Source organism: Pan paniscus, chromosome 11 (genome assembly GCF_029289425.2).
Source record: "Pan paniscus chromosome 11, NHGRI_mPanPan1-v2.0_pri, whole genome shotgun sequence".
NCBI lineage: Eukaryota > Metazoa > Chordata > Mammalia > Primates > Hominidae > Pan > Pan paniscus.
In genome coordinates, this window is record NC_073260.2 from 83000927 (window position 1) to 83022776 (window position 21850).

The 21850-nt window shown below is 39.9% G+C and overlaps 1 protein-coding gene across 12 annotated transcripts in view; it reads right to left on the bottom strand.

The window, feature by feature from the left end:
- Positions 1-21850, bottom strand: part of KIF27 (kinesin family member 27) — an 86416-nt gene that overhangs the window by 6730 nt on the left and 57836 nt on the right. For all 12 annotated transcript variants that reach the window (XM_034967500.3, XM_055091945.2, XM_055091941.2 and 9 more), the window contains 4 exons: positions 16729-16944; positions 11189-11395; positions 7674-7872; positions 3-167 (listed from right to left, as the gene is read on the bottom strand). In XM_034967500.3, coding sequence (XP_034823391.1) covers positions 3-167; positions 7674-7872; positions 11189-11395; positions 16729-16944 — 787 coding nt within the window. The remainder of the gene's footprint in view (positions 1-2; positions 168-7673; positions 7873-11188; positions 11396-16728; positions 16945-21850) is intronic.

The window sequence follows — 21850 nt, forward strand, 5'->3', positions numbered from 1 at the left end:
ACACTCTGATGGTGCTAGTTGCCGCCGAATTGCTTCCCCTACCAGTTCCTTAAGTTTCTTCTTATGATCCCGGCTGGTTTTCTTATAGAAATAAAGATCTTTTTCCAACTGCTGGATTTTATCTTCATATGTTTTGAAAGTTTCCATAATGCCTTCTCCATCTTGTTCTATACAACAAAAATTTGCATTTAAAATCAGTTTTAAATAAATGATGCAAAATTATGTTTTTGTTTGTTTTTTTTGAGACGGAGTCTCGCACTGTCACCCAGGCTAGAGTGCAGTGGCGTGATATGCTCGGCTCACTGTAAGCTCCGCCTCCCAGGTTCACACCATTCTCCTGCCTCCGCCTCCCAAGCAGCAGGGACTACAGGTGCCTGGCACCACGCCCAGCTAATTTTTTTGTATTTTTAGTAGAGACGGGGTTTCATCATGTTAGCCAGGATGGTCTCGATCTCCTGACCTCGTGATCCGCCCGCCTTGGCCTCCCAAAGTGCTGGGATTACAGACATGAGCCACCGTGTCCGGCTGCAAAATTATGTTTTAACATAGGCCCTGGACTATATTTAAAGGATAAGAAGCATGTTACACATATCTGTTACCTGAATGGGTTTGTTTTCAGCTATGATTTGGATTTTTCTGCCTGTAAAATTTCCCAAAGTAGGATTGAGAGCCCTTAGTCACCTCCATCCTACCCCCTACCAACCCTCACACTTTCATAAGAATTTTTTTGCAGTAGCTACCAACTAGACCTATCCTTAGAACACCAGAAGTAAGGTGTTTTCTATAAAAAGTTCAAGTTTGGAACTCTGTTCATTGGCTGCTTTAGTATCTTCTGTAAAGTTTATATCAGGAACTGTGGTTATATAAAAAGTCACATGACTAGGATTTATAGGCCCAAGAAATATACAGCCAAAACCCCCACAAAAACCAAAACCTGTTAAAAGAGGCCATAAAGACTAAATCACAAAGGAAAACACCACAGAAAAAGAAGAGGGAATATAATCCAGCATAAAGTTCTAGTTTATGCCACAATATAACTTAAAGTTTCTAAACTTTAAGTTTACAGGTAATAAAGTTTAGAAACTTTATTAATACTTTCATTAATATTTATGAATGTCTAACATTGTCTCCATTGGGTTATGCTCTTGAACCAGTGAAATCCAGTTTACTAACCTTCAGAAAAAACATAATTTCAGACCTACTCTCCCCTACTGGCATATTTATAAAATGATCCTACTGGTTTGTGATTTTCTTTGGTTACAATTGGCTGTTTTGTAGAATTTTGTTTAAGTATATTTGTATATTTTAAATTAGTCCATCATCTTGTTTTTAAAAATACTTAAAATTAATGAGATCATAAATCAGAATCCCCATAAAGTATGTCATATAAATCAACTTAATTTTATGTCTGATATTCAGTTGAAATTAGAAAATTCATGAATTGTTTACATTGTCAGTTATAACTTTGTTTTTATTTGATTTTCTATTACTATTATTTTTGAGACAGCATCTCACCCTGTTGCCCAGGGTAGAGTGTGTAGTGGTGCAATCATGGCTCATTACAGCTTCAACCTCCTGGGTTCAAATAATCTTCCCACCTCAGCCTCCAGGGTAGCTGGGACCACAGGCACATGCCACCATGCCTGGCTTAATTTTTTAAATTTTTGGTAGAGATGGTGTGATGGTTACTACTGAGTGTCAACTTGATTGGACTGAAAGATGCCAAGTATTGATGCCAAGTATTGAGTGTGTCTGTGAGAGTGTTGCCAAAGGAGGTTAACATTTGAGTCAGTGGGCTGGGGAAGGCACACTCACCCTTAATCTGGTGGGAACCATCTCATCAGCTGCCAGCGAATATGAAGCAGGCAGAAAAAGGCGAGACTGACCTAGCCTCCCAGCCTACATCTTTCTCCCATGCTGGATGCTTCCTGTCCTCAAACATCAGACTCCAAGTTCTTCAGTTTCGAGACTCAGACTGGCTCTCCTTGTGCCTCAAGCTTGTAGACAGCCGACTGTGGGAACTTGTGATTGTGTAAGTTAATAATAAACTCCCCTTTATATATAGAGAGAGACATATAGATATTTATATAGATAGCTAGATATATTTATATAGATATCTATATCTATATCTATATATCTCCTATTAGTTCTATCCCTCTAGAGAACCCTAATACAGGTTTTGGTACCAGGAGTGGCTCTAAAGGAACAGAATATTAAGGATGGAGTTCTTTTGTTGGTTTTGGGGTTTCTGGAGTTGGCTGCTTAATCTGATTAGACCCAAAAATGCTAAGGACTCTACTCTTAATAGTATAGAGAACACTGATAGTCCTTGACATGAACTGTTTACAGAATTATGCAAAATAAATGCATTTGACACTCCTGATTCACTGCTCATGAGAGGCAAGGAGTTTAGTGACTCTGTGTAATAAATTTGACCATATGTGGAGAACCAAGGAACATAATGAAGCTGGTTGGTTGCTCCTAAGTTCAGTGGACAAAGTGATGAAAGAAAATGATGAACTCTTCTACCTCAGTAAAATTTCTAGGGGTCCAGTGGTGTGGGGCCTGTCGAAATATTCCTTCCAAGGTGAAGGATAAGTTGCTGCATTCGGCCCTTCCTACAACCAAGAAAGAGGCACAATGCCTAGTGGGCCTATCTGGATTTTGAAGGCAGCATATTCCTCATTTGGGTGTGTTACTCTGGCCCATTTATTGAGTGACCTGAAAGGCTGCCAGTTTTGAATGGGGTCCACAACAGGAGAAAGCTCTGCAATAGGTCCAGGATGCTGTGCAAGCTGCTCTGCCACTTGGGACATATGACCCAGCAGATCGAATGGTGCTTGAGGTGTCAGTGGCAGATAGGGATGCTGTTTGGAGCCTCTCCCAGGCCCCCATAAGTGAATCACAGTGGAGGCCTCTAGAATTTTGGAGCAAGGCCCCGCCATCTTCTGCAGATAACTACTCTCCTTTTGAGAGACAGCTCTTGGCCTGTTACTGGGCTTTGGTGGAAACTGAATGTTTGACTATGGGTCATCAAGTCACCATGCGACCTGAACTGCCTATCATGAACTGGGTGCTTTCTGACCTATCTAGCTATAAAGTGGGTCGTGCACAGCAGCATTCCATCATCAAATGGAAATGCTATATATGTGATCAGGCTCAAGCAGGTCCTGAAGGCATAAGTTACATGAGGAAGTGGCACAAATGCCCATGGTCTCCACTCGCCACCCTGCCTTCTCTCCTCCAGCCTGCACCGATGGCCTCATGGGGAGTTCCCTATGATCAGTTGACTGGGGAAGAGAAGACTAGGGCCTGGTTCACAGACGGTTCTCCACGATATGCAGGCACCACCTGAAAGTGGACAGCTGCGGCACTACAGCCCCTTTCTAGGACATCCCTGAAGGATACCAGTGAAGGAAAATCTTCCCAGTGGGCAGAACTTTGAACAGTGCACCTGGTTGTGCACTTTGCATGGAAGGAGAAATGGCCAGATATGCGGTTATATACCAATTCATGGGCTGTAGCCAGTGGTTTGGCTGGATGGTCAGGGACTTGGAAGAAGCATGATTGGAAAACTGGCGACAAAGAATTTTGGGGAAGAGGTATGTGGATGGACCTCTCTGAGTAGTCAAAAACTGTGAAGATATTTGTATCCCAAGTGAGTGCTCACCAACGGATGACCTCAGCAGAGGAGGATTTTAATAATCAAGTGGAAACGATAACCCAGTCTGTGGATACCACTCAGCCTCTTTCCCCAGCCACCCCTGTCATTGCCCAATGGGCCCATGAACAAAGTGGCCATGGTGGCAGGGATGTGGGCTCAGCAACATGGACTTCCACTCACCAAGGCTGACCTGGCTACGGCCACTGCTGAGTGCCCAATTTGCCAGCAGCAGAGACCAACACTGAGCCCTCAATATGGCACCATTCCTCAGGGTGATCAGCGAGCTACCTGGTGGCAGGTTGATTATATTGGACCTCTTCCATGACAGAAAGGGCAGAGGTTTGTCCTCACTGGAATAGACACTTACTCCGGATGTGGGTTTGCCTATCCTGCACGCAATGCTTCTGCCAAGATTACCATCCATGGACTCACAGAGTGCCTTATCCACTGTCATGGTATTCCACACAGCATCGCCTCTGACCAAGTTACTCACTTTATGGCTAAAGAAGTGTGGCAGTGGGCTCATGCTCATGGGATTCACTGGTCATTCACGGGATGAAGGTCCCCATCATCCTGAAGCAGCTAGATTGATGGAACGGTGGAATGGCCTTTTGAAGTCACAATTACAATGCCAATTACATGACAATACTTTGCAGGGCTGGGACAAAGTTCTCCAGAAGACTGTGTATGCTCTGCATCAGCATCCAGTATATGGTACTGTTTCTTCCATAGCCAGGATTCACGAGTCAAGGGACCAAGGGGTGGAAGTGGAAGTGGCACCACCCACCATCACCCCCAGTGATCCATTAGCAACATTTTTGCTTCCTGTTCCCGCAACATTACGTTCTGCTGGCCTAGAGGTCTTTGTTTCAGAGGAAGAAACACTGCCACCAGGAGACACAACAATGATTCCATTAAACTGAAAGTTAAGATTGCCACCTGGACACTCTGGGCTCCACCTACCGTTAAGTCAGCAGGCTACGAAGGGAGTTACAGTGTTGGCTGGGGTGACTGACCTGGACTATCAAGATGAAATCAGACTACTACTCCATAACAGAGGTAAGGAAGAGTATGCAAGAAATACAGGAGATCCATTAGGGCGCCGCTTAGTATTACCATGCTCTGTGATTAAGGTCAACTGGAAACTACAACAGCCCAATCCAGTCACGACTAAAAATGGTCCAGACCCTTCAGGAATGAAGGGTTGGGTCACTCTCCTAGGAAGAAAACCCACAACCTGCTGAGCTGCTTGCTAAAGGCAAAGGGAATACAGAATGGATAGCAGAAGAAGGTGGTCATCAATACCAGCTACGACCATGTGACCAGCCGCAGAAACGAGGACTGTAACTGTCATAGTTCCTCCTTATTTTGTTAAAAACATGTTTGTGCACATATACACTTGTACTAAGAAAATATCTTCATTTTATTTCCTTTTTCCTTTATCATGTGACATAAGATTTATTGACTTCACATCAGCATTTAAGTACTGTTAACTTTATGTAATAGCATTTGGGTTGGGGATTGGTGCATTTCCGGTTGTACGAAGGATAGTTGTATTATGTGAGGTGTAATTATAACCTTATTATTGTCTTTATTTGAAGATTATGTATGATCTCAGGAGATGTGTATGAGTTCAAGTTGACAAGGGATGGACTTGTGACGGTAAATACCGAGTGTTAACTTGACTGGATTGAAGGATGCAAAGTATTGATCCTGGGTGTGTCTGTGAGGGTGTTGCCAAAGGAGGTTAACATTTGAGTCAGTGGGCTGGGGAAGGCAGATCCAACCTCAATCTGGTGCGCCATCTAATAAGCTGCCAATGAATATAAAGCAGGCAGAAAAACATAAGAAAGTGAGACTGGCCTAGCCTCCCAGCCTACATCTTTCTCCCATGCTGAATGCTTCCTGTCCTCGAACATCGGACTCCAAGTTCTTTAGTTTTGAGACTCGGACTGGCTTCCTTGCTCCTCAAGCTTGCAGACAGCCTATTGTGGGACCTTGTGATCATGTAAGTCAATACTTAATAAACTCCCCTTTATATTTATATATATATATTTATATAATATAAATCCTGTATATTTTATATATCCTATATATTTTATATATCTATATATCATCTATGCCATATCTATATATCTACATATATCTACATATATCTATATATCATATATGATATATATGATATATATGATATATTTATATATCATATATGATTGATATATATAATATATCATATATCTATCTATCTATATATATCTATATATCTATCTATATATCTATATATCTATATATCTATATCTATATATATCTATATATATCTACATATATCTATATATCATATATGCTATATATATGCATATATGTTATATATGTATATATCTATATCTATATGTATATATACATATAGATATGTATATATATCTATATGCATATACACATATATATCTATATGTATATACATATATCTATATGTATATATATATCTATATATCATATATGCTATATGAATATATGCATATATGCATATATGATATATATATGCTATTCTGTCCCTTTAGAGATCCTTGATTAATACAGATGGGGTCCCACTATGCTGCCCAGGCTGCTTTCAAGTAAGCCTCCCACCACAACCTTCCAAAATGCTGGGATTATAGGCATGAGCCACTGCACCCAGCCACAACTTTGTTATGAACAATTTGTACATCTATAGAAATGAATGACTTTTTTACTTTTTTTTTTTTTGAGACAGGGTCTTAACTCTGTCACCCAGGCTGGAGTGCAGTGGTGTGACCACAGCCACTGCAGGCTCAACCTCTGGGACTCAGGTGATCCTCCCATCTCAGCCTCCCAAGTAGCTGGGACTACAGGCGTGTGCCACCACGCTTGGCTAGTTTTTTGTATTTTTTGTAGAGATGGGGTTTCGCCATGTTATCCAGGCTGGTCTCGAACTTCTGGGCTCAAGCAATCCTCTTGACTCAGCCTCCCAAAGTGCTGGGATTACAGGGATGAGCCACCATGTTTGGCCAAGTTTTTATATATTCTTATTTGGCTATAGCATGAACTTTTGTGGTATAATCCCAGTCACTTTAAAAAATATTAAAATATCAGTTTCGGAACTAAACTAAGGTAAGGAGAGCATGTTTGAATGTAATGATGTGTGAGATCTTGCCAGGAAATTGTCATTAGGCAACTGGTTGCTAATTAACCAGTGACAGAATTAACTTAGAAGCAAATTGCCTCAACACTCAAATTCACAGATTTTTCCAATTTTCTGCTTACTCAGGTTGCTTCTTCCAGATCCCTTTTGATCTATTTTCAGCTATGGATTCATGAGAATCAAGACTAAGCAGCCTGAATTGAAGGAGTAACAGTATCACCTAACAATGATTTTGCTGCCATAGTAGCTGTTTGTATACTGGCCATATGCCTAGGTAAAATGAGGCCAGATCACTCTCAGAGTTTTCTATCAGAGTTGGTGGCGAACTACTGCTCACTGATAATGGTATGTGCCCATCAATGGCAGTATAATTTTGACCCAAGATATTACTTTAATGCATAAAATTTTATAATCAACTGACAATTATAACCAGAAATATAACTAGGAATATGACAGAACCTATCACTTTAATTTTGTGAGTGGAAAATAACTTAAATATGATAGTATTATATCCCTGGGAAATAAAAAAAAATTCAACTGTATACCAAAAAGCCTGAATCAATCCCACATTTCTACATAAAAACTAGACCAACAACAAGCTGACAGGATTGTAGCAGTTCTTATGTGCATACTGGAGGCAGGCAGAAGGGATGGCATTCCAAGCACAAATAGCCCTGCAACAAAGTCAACTGTCCCAAAATGCGGCAACCAAAACATGTAAAGCCCAAAAACTTGTCTAAGTAGCAACTATTTAAACATGTTGAGCTTTTAAGTGATCAAATTCTGTCCTATCTTCCTTCAGTACCCACACCTACACATCAACCTTACATAACTGTCAAAAGGGGAAGTTACCTTTGAAATGATGTAACAGCAACTGCATCTTTTGTTCGTGTTCCTTTTGCTGGAGGGTCAGTCTCCGGTCACACTGCAATTTTAGATGGTCCAGTGCAGATTCTAATTCACGAACCATATTATCCCGTTCCAGAACTTTCATTTTCATTTCTTCATTATGTAACTGTTGTTTCCGTTCAGCTTCTCGCAAATTCACCACCTAACAAATACATATTTTGACCTGTTAAGTGTGTCTTAGATAAGCTAATATAATAATCTACTTTTCTTAGGCTACTTCAAGATGAATTTCCTTAATCTCCATAGTGTAAATGATTCCTGCCAGGTATTGGGTCCTTAGGCAAATGCTTTGTAACATATTCACAAAACAACCTAACAGCCTTTTGAATTTGTTGGAATTCAGGCCGGGCACAGTGGCTCACGCCTGTAGTCCCAGCAGTTTGGGAGGCTGAGGTGGGGGGGATCGCTTGAGGTGAGGAGTTCGAGACCAACCTGACCAACATAGTAAAACCCCATCTCTACTAAAAAATATATAAAATTAGCTGGGTGTGGTGGTGCACACCTGTAATCCCAGCTACTTGGGAGGCTGAAGCAGGAGAATGGCTTGAACCTGGGAGGCGGAGGCTGCAGTGGAACCAAGATCGCCCCATTGCACTCCAGCCTGGGTGCAAGAGCAAAACTCCGTCTCAAAAAAAAAGAATTTGTTGGAATTCTGAATTGATGACATTTTCTTTCTTTTTTTTTTTGAGAAGGAGTCTCGCTCTGTCATCCAAGCTGGAGTGCAGTGGTGCAATCTCGGCTCACTGCAAGCTCCGCCTCCTGGGTTCATGCCATTCTCCTGCCTCAGCCTCCCGAGTAGCTGGGACTACAGGCGCCCACCACCACGCCCAGCTAATTTTTTGTATTTTAGTACAGATGGGGTTTCACCGTGTTAGCTAGGATGGTCTCAATCTCCTGACCTCGTGATCTTCCTGCCTCAGCCTCCCAAAGTGCTGGGATTACAGGCGTGAGCCACCGCGCCCAGCCGACACTTTCATTTTTAATATACTGTTGTTCTAATAATCACCCTTCCATAATTTCTTAAATGTAATCTATGCAGTTTACATTTAATAATTCTGTAACTTTATTTCTCTAGTCTAAGTGGATAGTGAGAGGGCAAAGATTCTTGAAACATCTAGACAATTCCAAGTTTTAACTCCAGAATGGATGTTATAAATAAGTGACAGTTTGGGTGTTTTGTTGTTGTTGTTGTTATTGTTAAGATGGAGTCTCACTCTGTCACCTCAGGTTGGAGTGCAGTGGTGCAATCATAGTTCACTGCAGCTTCCAACTCCTGAGATCAAGTGATCCTCCCACCTCAGCCTCCCACATAGCTGGGACCACAGGTACATGCCATCATGCCTGGCTAAGTTTTTAAAAAAATTTTTTCGTAGAGACAGGGTCTCACTATGTTGCCCAAGCTGGTCTTGAATTCCTGGCCTCAAGTGATCCTCCTGCCTTGGGTCCCAAAGCACTGGGATTATAGGCGTGAGCCACCACACCCAGCCATGTTATGCATTTTGTCTACTAGATTCTTCCCTGCTGATGTGAAGTAAAAATACTTCAGACAATGTCTATATCACAGAACTTGTTAATAATCTAATGACCTCTCCAGAAAAATAATCATTAATACAAGGGTTCCCAGGATCAGAAAATCCACTGACCTTAGCCAGGTTGCCTTGCTTTAAGAGTAGCACAAGGGCCAGGCACCGTGGCTCACACCTGTAATCCCAGCACTTTGGGAGGCCGAGGCGGGAGGATCACGAGGTCAGGAGTTCGAGACCAGCCTGGCCAACATGGTGAAACCCCATCTCTACTAAAAATACAAAAATGAGCTGGGCATGGCAGCACACGCCTGTGATCCTAGCTACTCAGGAGGCTGAGGCAGGAGAATTGCTTGAACCCGGGGGGCGGAGGTTGCAGTGAGCTGAGATCACACCAGTCTGGACAACAGAGTGAGACTCCATCTCAGGGAAAAAAAAATAAAAGAACAGCATAAAGAGTTATCTCTATCAGGCTGGGCGCGGTGGCTCACGCCTGTAATCCCAGCACTTTGGGAGGCCGAGGCAGGCGGATCATGAGGTCAGGAGATCGAGACCATCCCTGTCTAACACGGTAAAACCCCGTCTCTACTAAAAAAAAAATACAAAAAAATTAGCCAGGTGTGGTGGCGGGCACTTGTAGTCCCAGCTACTCAGGAGGCTGAGGCAGGAGAATGGTGTGTACCTGGGAGGCAGAGCTTGCACTGAGCCGAGATCACGCCACTGCACTCCAGCCTGGGCGATAGAGCGAGACTCTGTCTCAAAAAAAAAAAGAAAAGTTATCTATGTCAAAGCACTCCACTATCTTTCTACCCTCCAAACATGCAGCAATAGGATGCACTCTCATCAATAACAATAACAGTAGCTTACTACTGATGATGATTATCCAAGAGGAGGCTGTGCATAACATTTTCATTTATCTTATTTCACAGAATTATAATTTAATTTAATTTTTTTGAGACAGGCTGTTGTTCTGTTGCCCCAGACTGAAGTGCAGTAGTGATCATAGCTCACTACAAACTCAAATTCCTGGGCTCATGTGATCCTCCTGCCTCAGCCTCCCAAGTATCTGGGACTACAGGTGTATGCTACCATACCTGACTTATTTTGGTATTTTTTGTAGAGAAAGGATCTCAAATTCTGGGCTCAAGTGATTCTCTTGACTCAGCCTCCCAAAGTGCTGGGATTACAGGCATGAGCCACTGCACCTGGCCTTAGGACTTTATTTTAAAATATCAGTGTTTTATTTTTCATTAATTGTCTGATATTCCCATAAATTGAATGTACTTTTCAGAGAAGAGTTATCTCATTGTTTAACACTTCGTAATATATAACTTAAGTGGAAAAGACATTAGAGAAAAGACGGATATAGTTCTCAATGCTATGAAACATCTCTGGATCAGTAAATTGTCTAATCTGTAAAAAATACATTTTAATTGATTTAAGCACATTCAGGTTAATAAAATCTACTATTATCTTTGCCACTGATACACCACTTCATCTTCATTTCAACTCATACATGATGAGAAAGTACAGATTCCCCTACCCTGCAGCAATGAAGGAAAGGGAATCAAAACTTGGAGGGCCCTTGATTTTTCATGAGTGCCAGGTAGAACATCCAAATCTAGAAAACATCCAAGAAATAATGAGCAAGGAATATAACTTAAATTCTTTGGTTTTAAAAACTTTCAAAAAGGACTTCTTTTGAAAGGCCCTCCAACTTTAAGAACCTCACAAAGTTAGGCCTACATATTTGGATAATCACAAAGCTTTCAGATGACAACATTTAGTTCTATAAAGAGAAATCATGCTTAAATTTGTAGTTACATCATCAAATCTTTAAGCCTTTCAATTTCTTTAAAAATTCAAAATAAATATAGGATGTAAGCATCTTGACCCATCTTTATAAGAAAAATATTCTGACCCTCAAAAACAAACCTTATTGAAATATCTGAAAAGAATAGCTCTAATCTCAACAGGACTCAGGCAAGCTAGCTTTTCCAAGACATTTGCTTCACCACGAGAGAGGTTATGGAATGATGCTCTAAGTGACTTCTGGCGATTCTGGATACTTTCATTCTTGTATTCAATTGCAGCTTCCAAAGCTTCAATCCCTTCTTCAAGTTGGAAAAGAACATGTTCTTCCTAGATATAACAGAAATCACTCATTTTAAATGAAATAGTATAACTTTGACTTTGTCATATACTCAGATCCTACTAAACTATTTGAGTCTAATGGATATTACCACTCTTGTACTAGATTTTAAGAAAATGTTTTTTGAGCACTTGCTATGCCACATAATGCAGTGTGTGTATACATGTGTGTATACACACACATACACACACACACACACACACACAACATATTAACATAATCATTAAGCCGTCACAATAAACCTGATGGAGTAAAATGGAAAAGACAGAAGTTTAGGGGAGTTCTGAAATGTTCCAAGGTTATACAACAAATGCTGATCATCTAATCCAAGGAATATACTTGAACAAAGCCTAAGCACACAGGATTAGCAGTATTGTCATATATCTCCTCCATAACCCCTAAAGTGCATATTGTGTGTCAATATTTCCACTAGTGAGATCTAGAGACTCACTGTTGTCCCTTCAGTGATCTATCAAAACAATATACTGCCTAGAGGGAATAACTTATTCTAAATGTTAGAATAAGTTATTAAGAACTAGTAATAAAAAAGCACAATATGGCATAAAAAAGTAGTGAGGATTTAAGTATCTGAAATATTTCATAAGATTCCTATGAAATGTTATTAGAAGGAAAATGTAGGTGTTAAAAATAGGGCAACGTAGTATTTTTTCACATACTAGAGAAGATCGATGAATCCCTGTAGGAAAACCTACAAGTTCTCTTTTTCCTTTTCTTTTTTTTTTTTTGGACACAGGGTCTTGCTATGTTGCCCAGGCTGAACTCAAAAGTCTTGGGTCCAAGCGAACCTCCTACCTTGCCCTCCTGAGTAGCTGGGACTACAGGTACACGCCACCATGCCCAGCTCTTCCAGTTCTTTGAACTATCCAAATACATGTTATGTTGGTGATACAAATCTGTGGTAAGGAATTACTTCAGATTGGTGAGATTTGGATATATGTTTCCATATACCCATACCTATTGTGGAGGCCACCTTGATAAGTTCCTGTGGCAGACTATCTTGTCCATCTGCACACCCTTATTGCCTAGCACAGTACCTATCACATAGTTTGAACTCAATATCTGTTGACTTAATGAAGAGAGAAGAGAAAAAAGTTTCATGTGTCCTTGGTTACAGGACCCATGTTATTTCTCTCCACTCCTCCCCCTAACATCCCAAAGGAAAATAATGTGAATATTTCTTTCTTTTTCTTTTTTTTTTTTTTTTTTGACAGGGTCTCACTCACTTTGTCATCCAGGCTGGAGTGCAGTGGTGGGATCTCAGCTCACTGCAACCTCCACCTCTTGGGTTTAAGCAATTCTCCTGCCTCAGCCTCCCAAGTAACTGGGATTACAGGTGCATGCCACCACGCCTAGCTAATTTTTGTATTTTTAGTTGAGAAGGGGTTTTGCCACATTGGCCAGGCTGGTCTTGGAACTCCTGACTTCAGGTGATCTCCCTGCCTCAGCCTCCCAAAGTGATGGGATTACAGGTGTGAGCCACCATGCCTGGCCAATAGTGTGAATATTTCTGATCTACCTAAAGAAAAATGTTCACCAGCCATTCTATTTCTCTGTGCAATCACTAACCATATGGAATTTGATGGTTTGATAATTGCTCCATAAGGAATAAAATAATATTCACCTTTTCAAGAAAAAAACCCCTTAAATACTAAAATGTACTTAGGTGAACGAATAAGAGGAGCCACAAATAAAAGTGAATTATCCAATATAGAGTAAGTCCTTATCATCAATAGGTTCTTGGAAACTGTGACTTTAAGAGAAACAATACATAACGAAACAAATTTTTTTTCTTATTAACTTTGTAACAAAAGCAACTATGTTGAAGGAAAACAATGTAATTTGAGGACCTGATGTACATGGTGTCTCTTAAAGTCACAATTTCCAAGAACCTATCCACAATGTTCAGTGAGGACTTTACTGTACTTGACTTTTGAATTTATACTGTGACTATATTTTATCAAAAACAAATGTGAAGAGTTTGCCTTTATACATGGCTGAGGACAATTTCGTATAAATTCAGTTTCTATGGTTTTGGATCTAAGTTAAGGAAGTACTGAGATAATATAAGGTAGTGTGAATATAGAAACCCAAGGACAGCCCGCTCCAGTGAGGCTGCAGCACATCAGTGTTTGCAGTTCCCTCTAACTCAGCAATAGGTGTAGGCTGACAAGATACGTAGCAATGGGGAAGTAACTATCCTGGGATGAAAAATTTGCCACAATACAAACCACAGGTTATCAAGAGTTGACTCTGCTTTATGATAGAGCACTGCTTTTCAACTTTAATGTGTACCCAGGAGCTCACTAGAATTCAGATTCTGATCCAGCAGGTCCACTTGGGGCCTGAGGATCTGCATTTCTAACAAGCCTCCAAGTGATGCTGTTGCTGCTGGTCCAGAGACCAAGTAAAATGAAACAAAAAACTAACAACAACTTTTGAGCAAGCACTGCAGAGATTTCCCTGTAAATTTTATGTTCTCGGCAGGGTGTGGTGGCTCAAGGCCTGTAAACCCAGCATTTTGGGAGGCTGAGGCGGGTGGATCACTTGAGGTCAGGAGTTCGAGACCAGCCTGACCAACATGGCGAAACCTCATCTCTACTAAAAATACAAAAATTAGGCCAGGCGCAGTGGCTCACACCTGTAATCCCAGCACTTTGGGAAGCCGAGGTGGGTGGATCATGAGGTCAGGAGATCGAGACCATCTTGGCCAACATGGTGAAACCCCATCTCTACTAAAATACAAAAAACTAGCCAAGCATGATGGCGCGTGCCTGCAGTGCCAGCTACTCAGGTGGCTGAGGCAGGGGAATCGCTTGAACCAGGCAGGCGGGGGTTGTAGTGAGCTGAGATCGCGCCACTGCACTCCAGCCTGGTGACTGAGCAAGACTCAGTCTCAAAAAAAAAAAAAAAAAAAAAAAAAATTAGCTGGGCATGGTAGCGCACATCTGTAATCCCAGCTACTGGGGAGGCTGAGGCAGGAGAATTGCTTGAACCCAGGAGATGGAGGCAGTGAGCCGAGATCGCAGCACTGCACTCCACCCTGAGTGACAGAGTGAGACTCCATCTCAAAGAAAAAAAAAAAAAGTATGTTCTCATCATAAAATGAGAAATTAAAAGTTTAAAAGATTAGATAAACATAATAGTTCTTATATTTTCCTCCCTACTTATTAAGCAACTACTCTGTATTATTAGAAATCTAAAGTTCAGGTATTCTTTAATTTTGGTTTCTGGATTTTACCAAAAAAAAAAAAAAAAGCGGTGTGACTTGTCTGTAGTAAATTGTTGGGTAATCTTCTATTAGTGTAACGATCTAAAATCTTTCTATCCATTTCCATAAAGTAATAAAATTAGGAAAAATATTTTAATTTACTGTGGAAAGAGAAAATTATCCTAAACAAGCTTAAAGACATTAAGATAGCAAACCATTCCAACTAGATTTTATTGATACCTTGTGTCGTCACATCAGAATCTCATGTTCTCGATCATCTGCTAGTGACAGATCTATTTGGAATATTAACCTTGGCTTTAAAATCGTGATAAGAGCAGAGCCTCACTTGAGAGCTACACTAAGAAGAACCAACCATGTGGAAGAAAGGTGCATAGAAGCTCATGTGAGTAAGTAGAACTCTACCAGTTGTAGGAGGCTCATCATTCCCTCAAACCCCAGTCCAGAATAGCCGCAAAATAGGTATCATGCACCATACTATATTTTCACCACAAATCTGTAAATAATGTTTTTTGTTACAGGATCCCACATGAAATAGAAACCTAAATGTTTCTTGATATTAATGGAACTCTACCCTACTGCAAACATAATTTGTTAATTCTCATCTCTGTGCCTTCTTCAAAGATGTTCTGTCTAAAACGGACTTCTTTCTTGTATCTGCCTGTGCATATCATGTTTTTCATAATCTAGCTCAAGATTCTGATCTACTGAGGCTGCCTTGATGAATCTTCCCCCAAATGATCACTTCATTGCTTTGAATAAATAATGTAAGAGGTATAGCTGTAATACGTTATCCACAACTTGATTTTCAATGTCCTTCAGAGTTTAGAGTTTTCTTATATTTCTATCTGTTTTCCCAAATAGAGTATTAATTTCTCAAGGGAAACATAATACTTTGGGTTTTTGTTTTTGTTTTTGTTTTTTTGCTTCTTCTATCTTCTATAGAGCTTAGTAATAGTCACAGGCAGGCAGAATTCCTTAAATATTTGAATTCTGCTGTATCTTAGGCTCTCATGTCTTCAAATCTATAACCCTTGGGCTCCAATTTAATACCTTGGGAGGACAGCCTGGCTCTCTGTTCCTCTGCACAGCTACCCAGCTTAAGTTATAAAACAGGGCAACAGAGGTCTATAATGTTCCTTTCAACTGCCACTTAGCCCCCAATCAAGGATTGATTTGTAAGTCAATCCTTTCATCAATTCTCAGTGAGCAACAATCTAATGTTATCCTTGCTCCTATTTCTTAACTAGCCCCTATAACTTCCTGTCACTTGCTCCAAACTAAAACATTACAAGATTCACCACTGTGTGTGATTCTCAGCTATTCACCTTCTCTTAGCAATTTTCCCTTGGTTTGGTAATGATGAGACACCAACAATAAATATTTGCAGAGGAAGTTCAGATTCAAAAATTCATCTTTCTCTGATGAAGTAAGGTAAAGGTACCACTGCCAACTGACTGAAAATTTTGAAAAAAGACAAAGTCTGGGGCAATTTGACAGCCCATAAATGAATCATCTTCTACATAGTTTTAAAAAACTATAACTAAAACTATAGTTTTAAAAAAACTGTAACTATAACTAAAAGGTCTTTTACTGGGATTGGAATTTTGTGCATCTATTTGGCTGGACATAGTATGGACACTGGGTCTTCTAAACCCCTAATTCCTTAGGCATCTCTTGTATGTAATAAATTACCTAGTATCCTTCAAGAAATATGTATAGAGAAAAGTCAGGTGCCCTCCAGAAGAGTCCCTCAAATCATTTTCTATGTTCTGTGATTTCAGAGGTGAAACCCCAGCTGAGGAGGCAAATATACTCAAGGAAAGTAATAGTTTCCAAATGCCTGGCAGTGCCAGGAAGGGGCCATGTCCATGGACCACTATGTAAGGATATCTCAGTCTCTAGTCCAGCGTGGTTTATGGTGCCAAATAAGTGCCAGGTGAACTCACTACATCTGACAAAATCTCAAGGAACCAAGTTTACCAGATAATATTTATGATTATGTGAAAAAGACTGAGGAAATCACTCAAGTGATCCATCATACAGCACCTCCAGTTCCAAAGAATACTGACTTACTTCAGGTGATAACACTCTACCATTTTTAAGTTTTTCATCCACACTGTGTCTTCGTTTCTGGAGCTGATCCTTTTCTTTCTGGAGGACTTCAACTTGTTCTGAAATCTTTGTTTTCTCCTCAGCTGTACTGGTCTGGAGCTGCACATTCTTTTCAGACAACTCTTGTTCCAGTAAGTTCAGGCGAGTTGATATTTTCAAACTATCTGTGTTTAAGGCCTAAAAGATACAACCCACCAGCCACCCCAAAAACAGTTACTAGAAATCCAGACTGCATAAAAATTAGGAAAAACATAGAGAAAATTGCTAAATGAATATATTTTTAGTTTTTATATTATTGTTTTCTCCCATGGATTTTTTTGAGGGAGGGGGTATTCATTTTCTTTTTTTGTTTTTGACATGGAGTTTTGCTCTTGTTCCCCAGGCTAGAGTGCAATGGTGCAACCTCAGCTCACTGCAACCTCCGCTTCCCAGGTTCAAGCGATTCTCCTGCTTCAGCCTCCCTGGTTGCTGGGATTACAGGCGCTCATCACCATGTGCAGCTAATTTTTTGTATTTTTAGTAGAGACAGGGTTTTACTATGTTGCCCAGGCTGGTCTCGAACTCCTGACCTCAGGTGATCCACCCGCCTCAGCCCCCCAAAGTTCTGAGATTACAGACATGAGACACTGCACCCGACCAGGGTGTTCATTTTCTAAAATCTTAAGTTGAATGCCTTTTTAAAAAAAAAAGTCTATTTAAACTCTGAGTTTACTACCAAGAACTGCCTTGACTAGGTTTTCAGAGGCAGTATTTTTCTTTTTCCTTATTTTCTAAATTGAACTTTTCTTTCTTGGCTTACATTCTACATTGTAGAATTATGTTACAATTTACTAGGGGTTGAGATGTGGTGTGTTTAAACATATGATTGGTTGGCTTAAACATATAATTTGTTTTTACTCGTATTTCATTCTGATCAGAAAATATGGTCAGATTTATGGAGATGTTCACTATGGCCAAATTTCAGGTAATTTGTAAATTACTGTTCACAGTAATTATTTGTATATACTACCATAAGGTTTATTATAGAGACACATACTATCATGAGGTTTATAATTTTAAAAAAGCATTCCCCTCCCCCATGCTTTTAATTGAATCCTACTCCAAGACGGCCACCTTCAACCTTTTCAGTTGGTTCTTCTGGTGTTTATGTCCATGTTTCTAAATGGCATTATCAATTTTAGACATTGTCTACTGACTGTGTATCATGGGAGATAAGGATTTAGCACTCTTATACCTACTCTACTTCCCAACCTCCTCCATTCTCCCAATATAAGTTACATTATAGTTTTTAGTTAAATCAATATTCATTTTCATTATTATAACTTTGTTATTCATAGGTGAACTATCTAGTGTGAAATGATCATGCCTCTGTTTTGATACAACTTTTTATTGCACCTTATAGCTAATTCTTCTCCAACAGAACTATAAAATTCCTCAACACTTTTTCATTTGATCAAACTTATCAGGAAATCTTTTCAATCTATTCTTTTCTGGAAACATTTTGCCTGGAGCATCCATCCTCCTGCTCCACACTGGACCAGTTGTCCTGGGTCTTCCCTTTGGTATTTCCTGAGAATTTCCATGTTGGAGCACATTTTCAGAATCCTGAGTCTTCCTTTTTCATAGTTTGTGCCCTTATTTTTGTGGAGCACATTCTCTAGTAGTTTCCCTGGATAGGCTTGATGGGAGATTTTTTTTTTTTTTTACCTGAAAATGCTTATTCTAGCTTCACATTTGATTGTTTGGCTAAGAAGAAAATTATTTATTAGACTTAATTTTCCTCACGAGTTTAAAGATTGCTTCAGATCTTAAACTTCTAATGAGGAAAGCTGAGAAGTCCAATGCCATTCTGATTCTTGCAACTTACAAGTAGTCTTTTTTGTCTAGACGCTTTCAGGACCTTCTTTTTTCCTCAGTCAGTGTATCCAAACCTTCACAGTGATATCTTTTGGGTACTCATTTTGCTGGCCCCTTGATGGGCTATTTCTTTATATATATATATATATATATATATATATATATATATATATATATATATAACTTTAAGTTCTAGGGTACATGTGCACAACGTGCAGGTTTGTTACATATGTATACATGTGCCATGTTGGTGTGCTGCACCCATTAACTCATCATTTACATTAGGTATATCTCCTAATGCTATCCCTCCCCCCTTCCCCCACCCCACAACAGGCCCCAGTGTGTGATGTTCCCCTTCCTGTGTCCAAGTGTTCTCATTGTTCAATTCCCACCTATGAGTGAGAACATGCGGTGTTTGGATTTTTGTCCTTGCAATAGTTTGCTGAGAATGATGGTTTCCAGCTTCATCCATGTCCCTACAAAGGACATGAACTCATCACTTTTTATGGCTTCATAGTACTCCACGGTGTGTATGTGCCACATTTTCTTAATCCAGTCTATCATTATTGGACATTTGGGTTGGTTCCAAGTCTTGCTATTGTGAATAGTGCCGCAATAAACATATGTGTGCATGTGTCTTTATAGCAGCATGATTTATAATCCTTTGGGTATATACCCAGTAATGGGATGGCTGGGTCAAATGGTATTTCTAGTTCTAGATCCTTGAGGAATCACCACACTGTCTTCCACAATGGTTGAACTAGTTTACAGTCCCACCAACAGTGTAAAAGTGTTCCTATTTCTCCACATCCTCTCCAGCACCTGTTGTTTCCTGACTTTTTAATGATTGCCATTCTAACTGGTGTGAGATGGTATCTCATTGTGGTTTTGATTTGCATTTCTCTGATGGCCAGTGATGATGAGCATTTTTTCATGTGTCTCTTGGCTGCATAAATGTCTTCTTTGGAGAAGCGTCTGTTCATATCCTTCGCCCACTTGTTGATGGGGTTGTTTTTTTCTTGTAAATTTGAGTTCATTGTAGATTCTGGATATTAGCCCTTTGTCAGATGAGTAGATTGCAAAAATTTTCTCCCATTCTGTAGGTTGCCTGTTCACTCTGACGGTAGTTTCTTTTGCTGTGCAGAAGCTCTTTAGTTTAATTAGATCCCATTTGTCAATTTTGGCTTTTGTTGCCATTGCTTTTGGTGTTTTAGACATGAAGTCCTTGCCCATGCCTATGTCCTGAATGGTATTGCCTAGGTTTTCTTCTAGGGTTTTTATGGTTTTAGGTCTAACATTTAAGTCTTTAATCCATCTTGAATTAATTTTTGTATAAGGTGTAAGGAAGGGATCCAGTTTCAGCTTTCTACATATGGCTAGCCAGTTTTCCCGGCACCATTTGTTAAATAGGGAATCCTTTCCTCATTTCTTGTTTTTGTCAGGTTTGTCAAAGATCAGAGAGTTGTAGATGTGTGGTATTATTTCTGAGGGCTCTGTTCTGTTCCACTGGTCTATATCTCTGTTTTGGTACCAGTACCATGCTGTTTTGGTTACTGTAGCCTTGTAGCATAGTTTGAAGTCAGGTAGCTTGATGCCTCCAGCTTTGTTCTTTTGGCTTAGGATTGTCTTGGCAATGCGGGCTCTTTTTTGGTTCCATATGAACTTTAAAGTAGTTTTTTCCAGTTCTGTGAAGAAAGTCATTGGTAGCTTGATGGGGATGGCATTGAATCTATAAATTACCTTGGGCAGTATGGCCATTTTCACGATATTGATTCTTCCTACCCATGAGCATGGAATGTTCTTCCATTTGTTTGTATCCTCTTTTATTTCATTGAGCAGTGGTTTGTAGTTCTCCTTGAAGAGATCCTTCACATCCCTTGTAAGTTGGATTCCTAGGTATTTTATTCTCTTTGAAGCAATTGTGAATGGGAGTTCACTCATGACTGGGCTCTCTGTTTGTCTGTTATTGGTGTATAAAAATGCTTGTGATTTTTGCACACTGATTTTGTATCCTGAGACTTTGCTGAAGTTGCTTATTAGCTTAAGGAGATTTTGGGCTGAGACGATGGGGTTTTCTAGATATACAATCATGTCATTTGCAAACAGGGACAATTTGACTTCCTCTTTTCCTAACTGAATACCCTTTATTTCTTTCTCCTGCCTGATTGCCCTGGCCAGAACTTCCAACACTATGTTGAATAGGAGTGGTGAGAGAGGGCATCCCTGTCTTGTGCCAGTTTTCAAAGGGAATGCTTCCAGTTTTTGCCCATTCAGTACGATATTGGCTGTAGGTTTGTCATAAATAGCCCTTATTATTTTTAGATATGTCCCCTCAATACCTAATTTATTGAGAGTTTTTACCATGAAGGGCTGTTGAATTTTGTCAAAGGCCTTTTCTGCATCTATTGAGATAATCATGTGGTTTTTGTCTTTGGTTCTGTTTATATGCTGGATTACATTTATTGATTTGCGTATGTTGAACCAGCCTTGCATCCTAGGGATGAAGCCCACTTGATCATGGTGGATAAGCTTTTTGATGTGCTGCTGGATTCGGTTTGCCAGTATTTTATTGAGGATTTTTGCATCAATGTTCATCAGGGATATTGGTCTAAAATTCTCTTTTTTTGTTGTGTCTCTGCCAGGCTTTGGTATCAGGATGATGCTGGCCTCATAAAATGAGTTAGGGAGGATTCCCTCTTTTTCTATTGATTGGAATAGGTTCAGAAGGAATGGTACCAGCTCCTCCTTGTACCTCTGGTAGAATTCGGCCGTGAATCCGTCTGATCCTGGACTTTTTTCGGTTGGTAAGCTATTAATTATTGCCTCAATTTCAGAGCCTGTCATTGGTCTATTCAGAGATTCAACTTCCTCCTGGTTTAGTCTTGGGAGGGTGTATGTGTCCAGGAATTTATCCATTTCTTCTAGATTTTCTAGTTTATTTGCATAGAGGTTTTTATAGTATTCTCTGATGGTAGTTTGTATTTCTGTGGGATCAGTGGTGATATCCCCTTTATCATTTTTTATTGCGTCTATTTGATTCTTCTCTCTTTTCTTCTTTATTAGTCTTACTAGCAGTCCATCAATTTTCTTGATCTCAAAAAACCAGCTCCTTGATTCACTGATTTTTTGAAGGGTTTTCTGTGTCTTTATCTCCTTCAGTTCTGCTCTGATCTTAGTTATTTCTTGCCTTCTGCTAGCTTTTGAATGTGTTTGCTCTTGCTTCTCT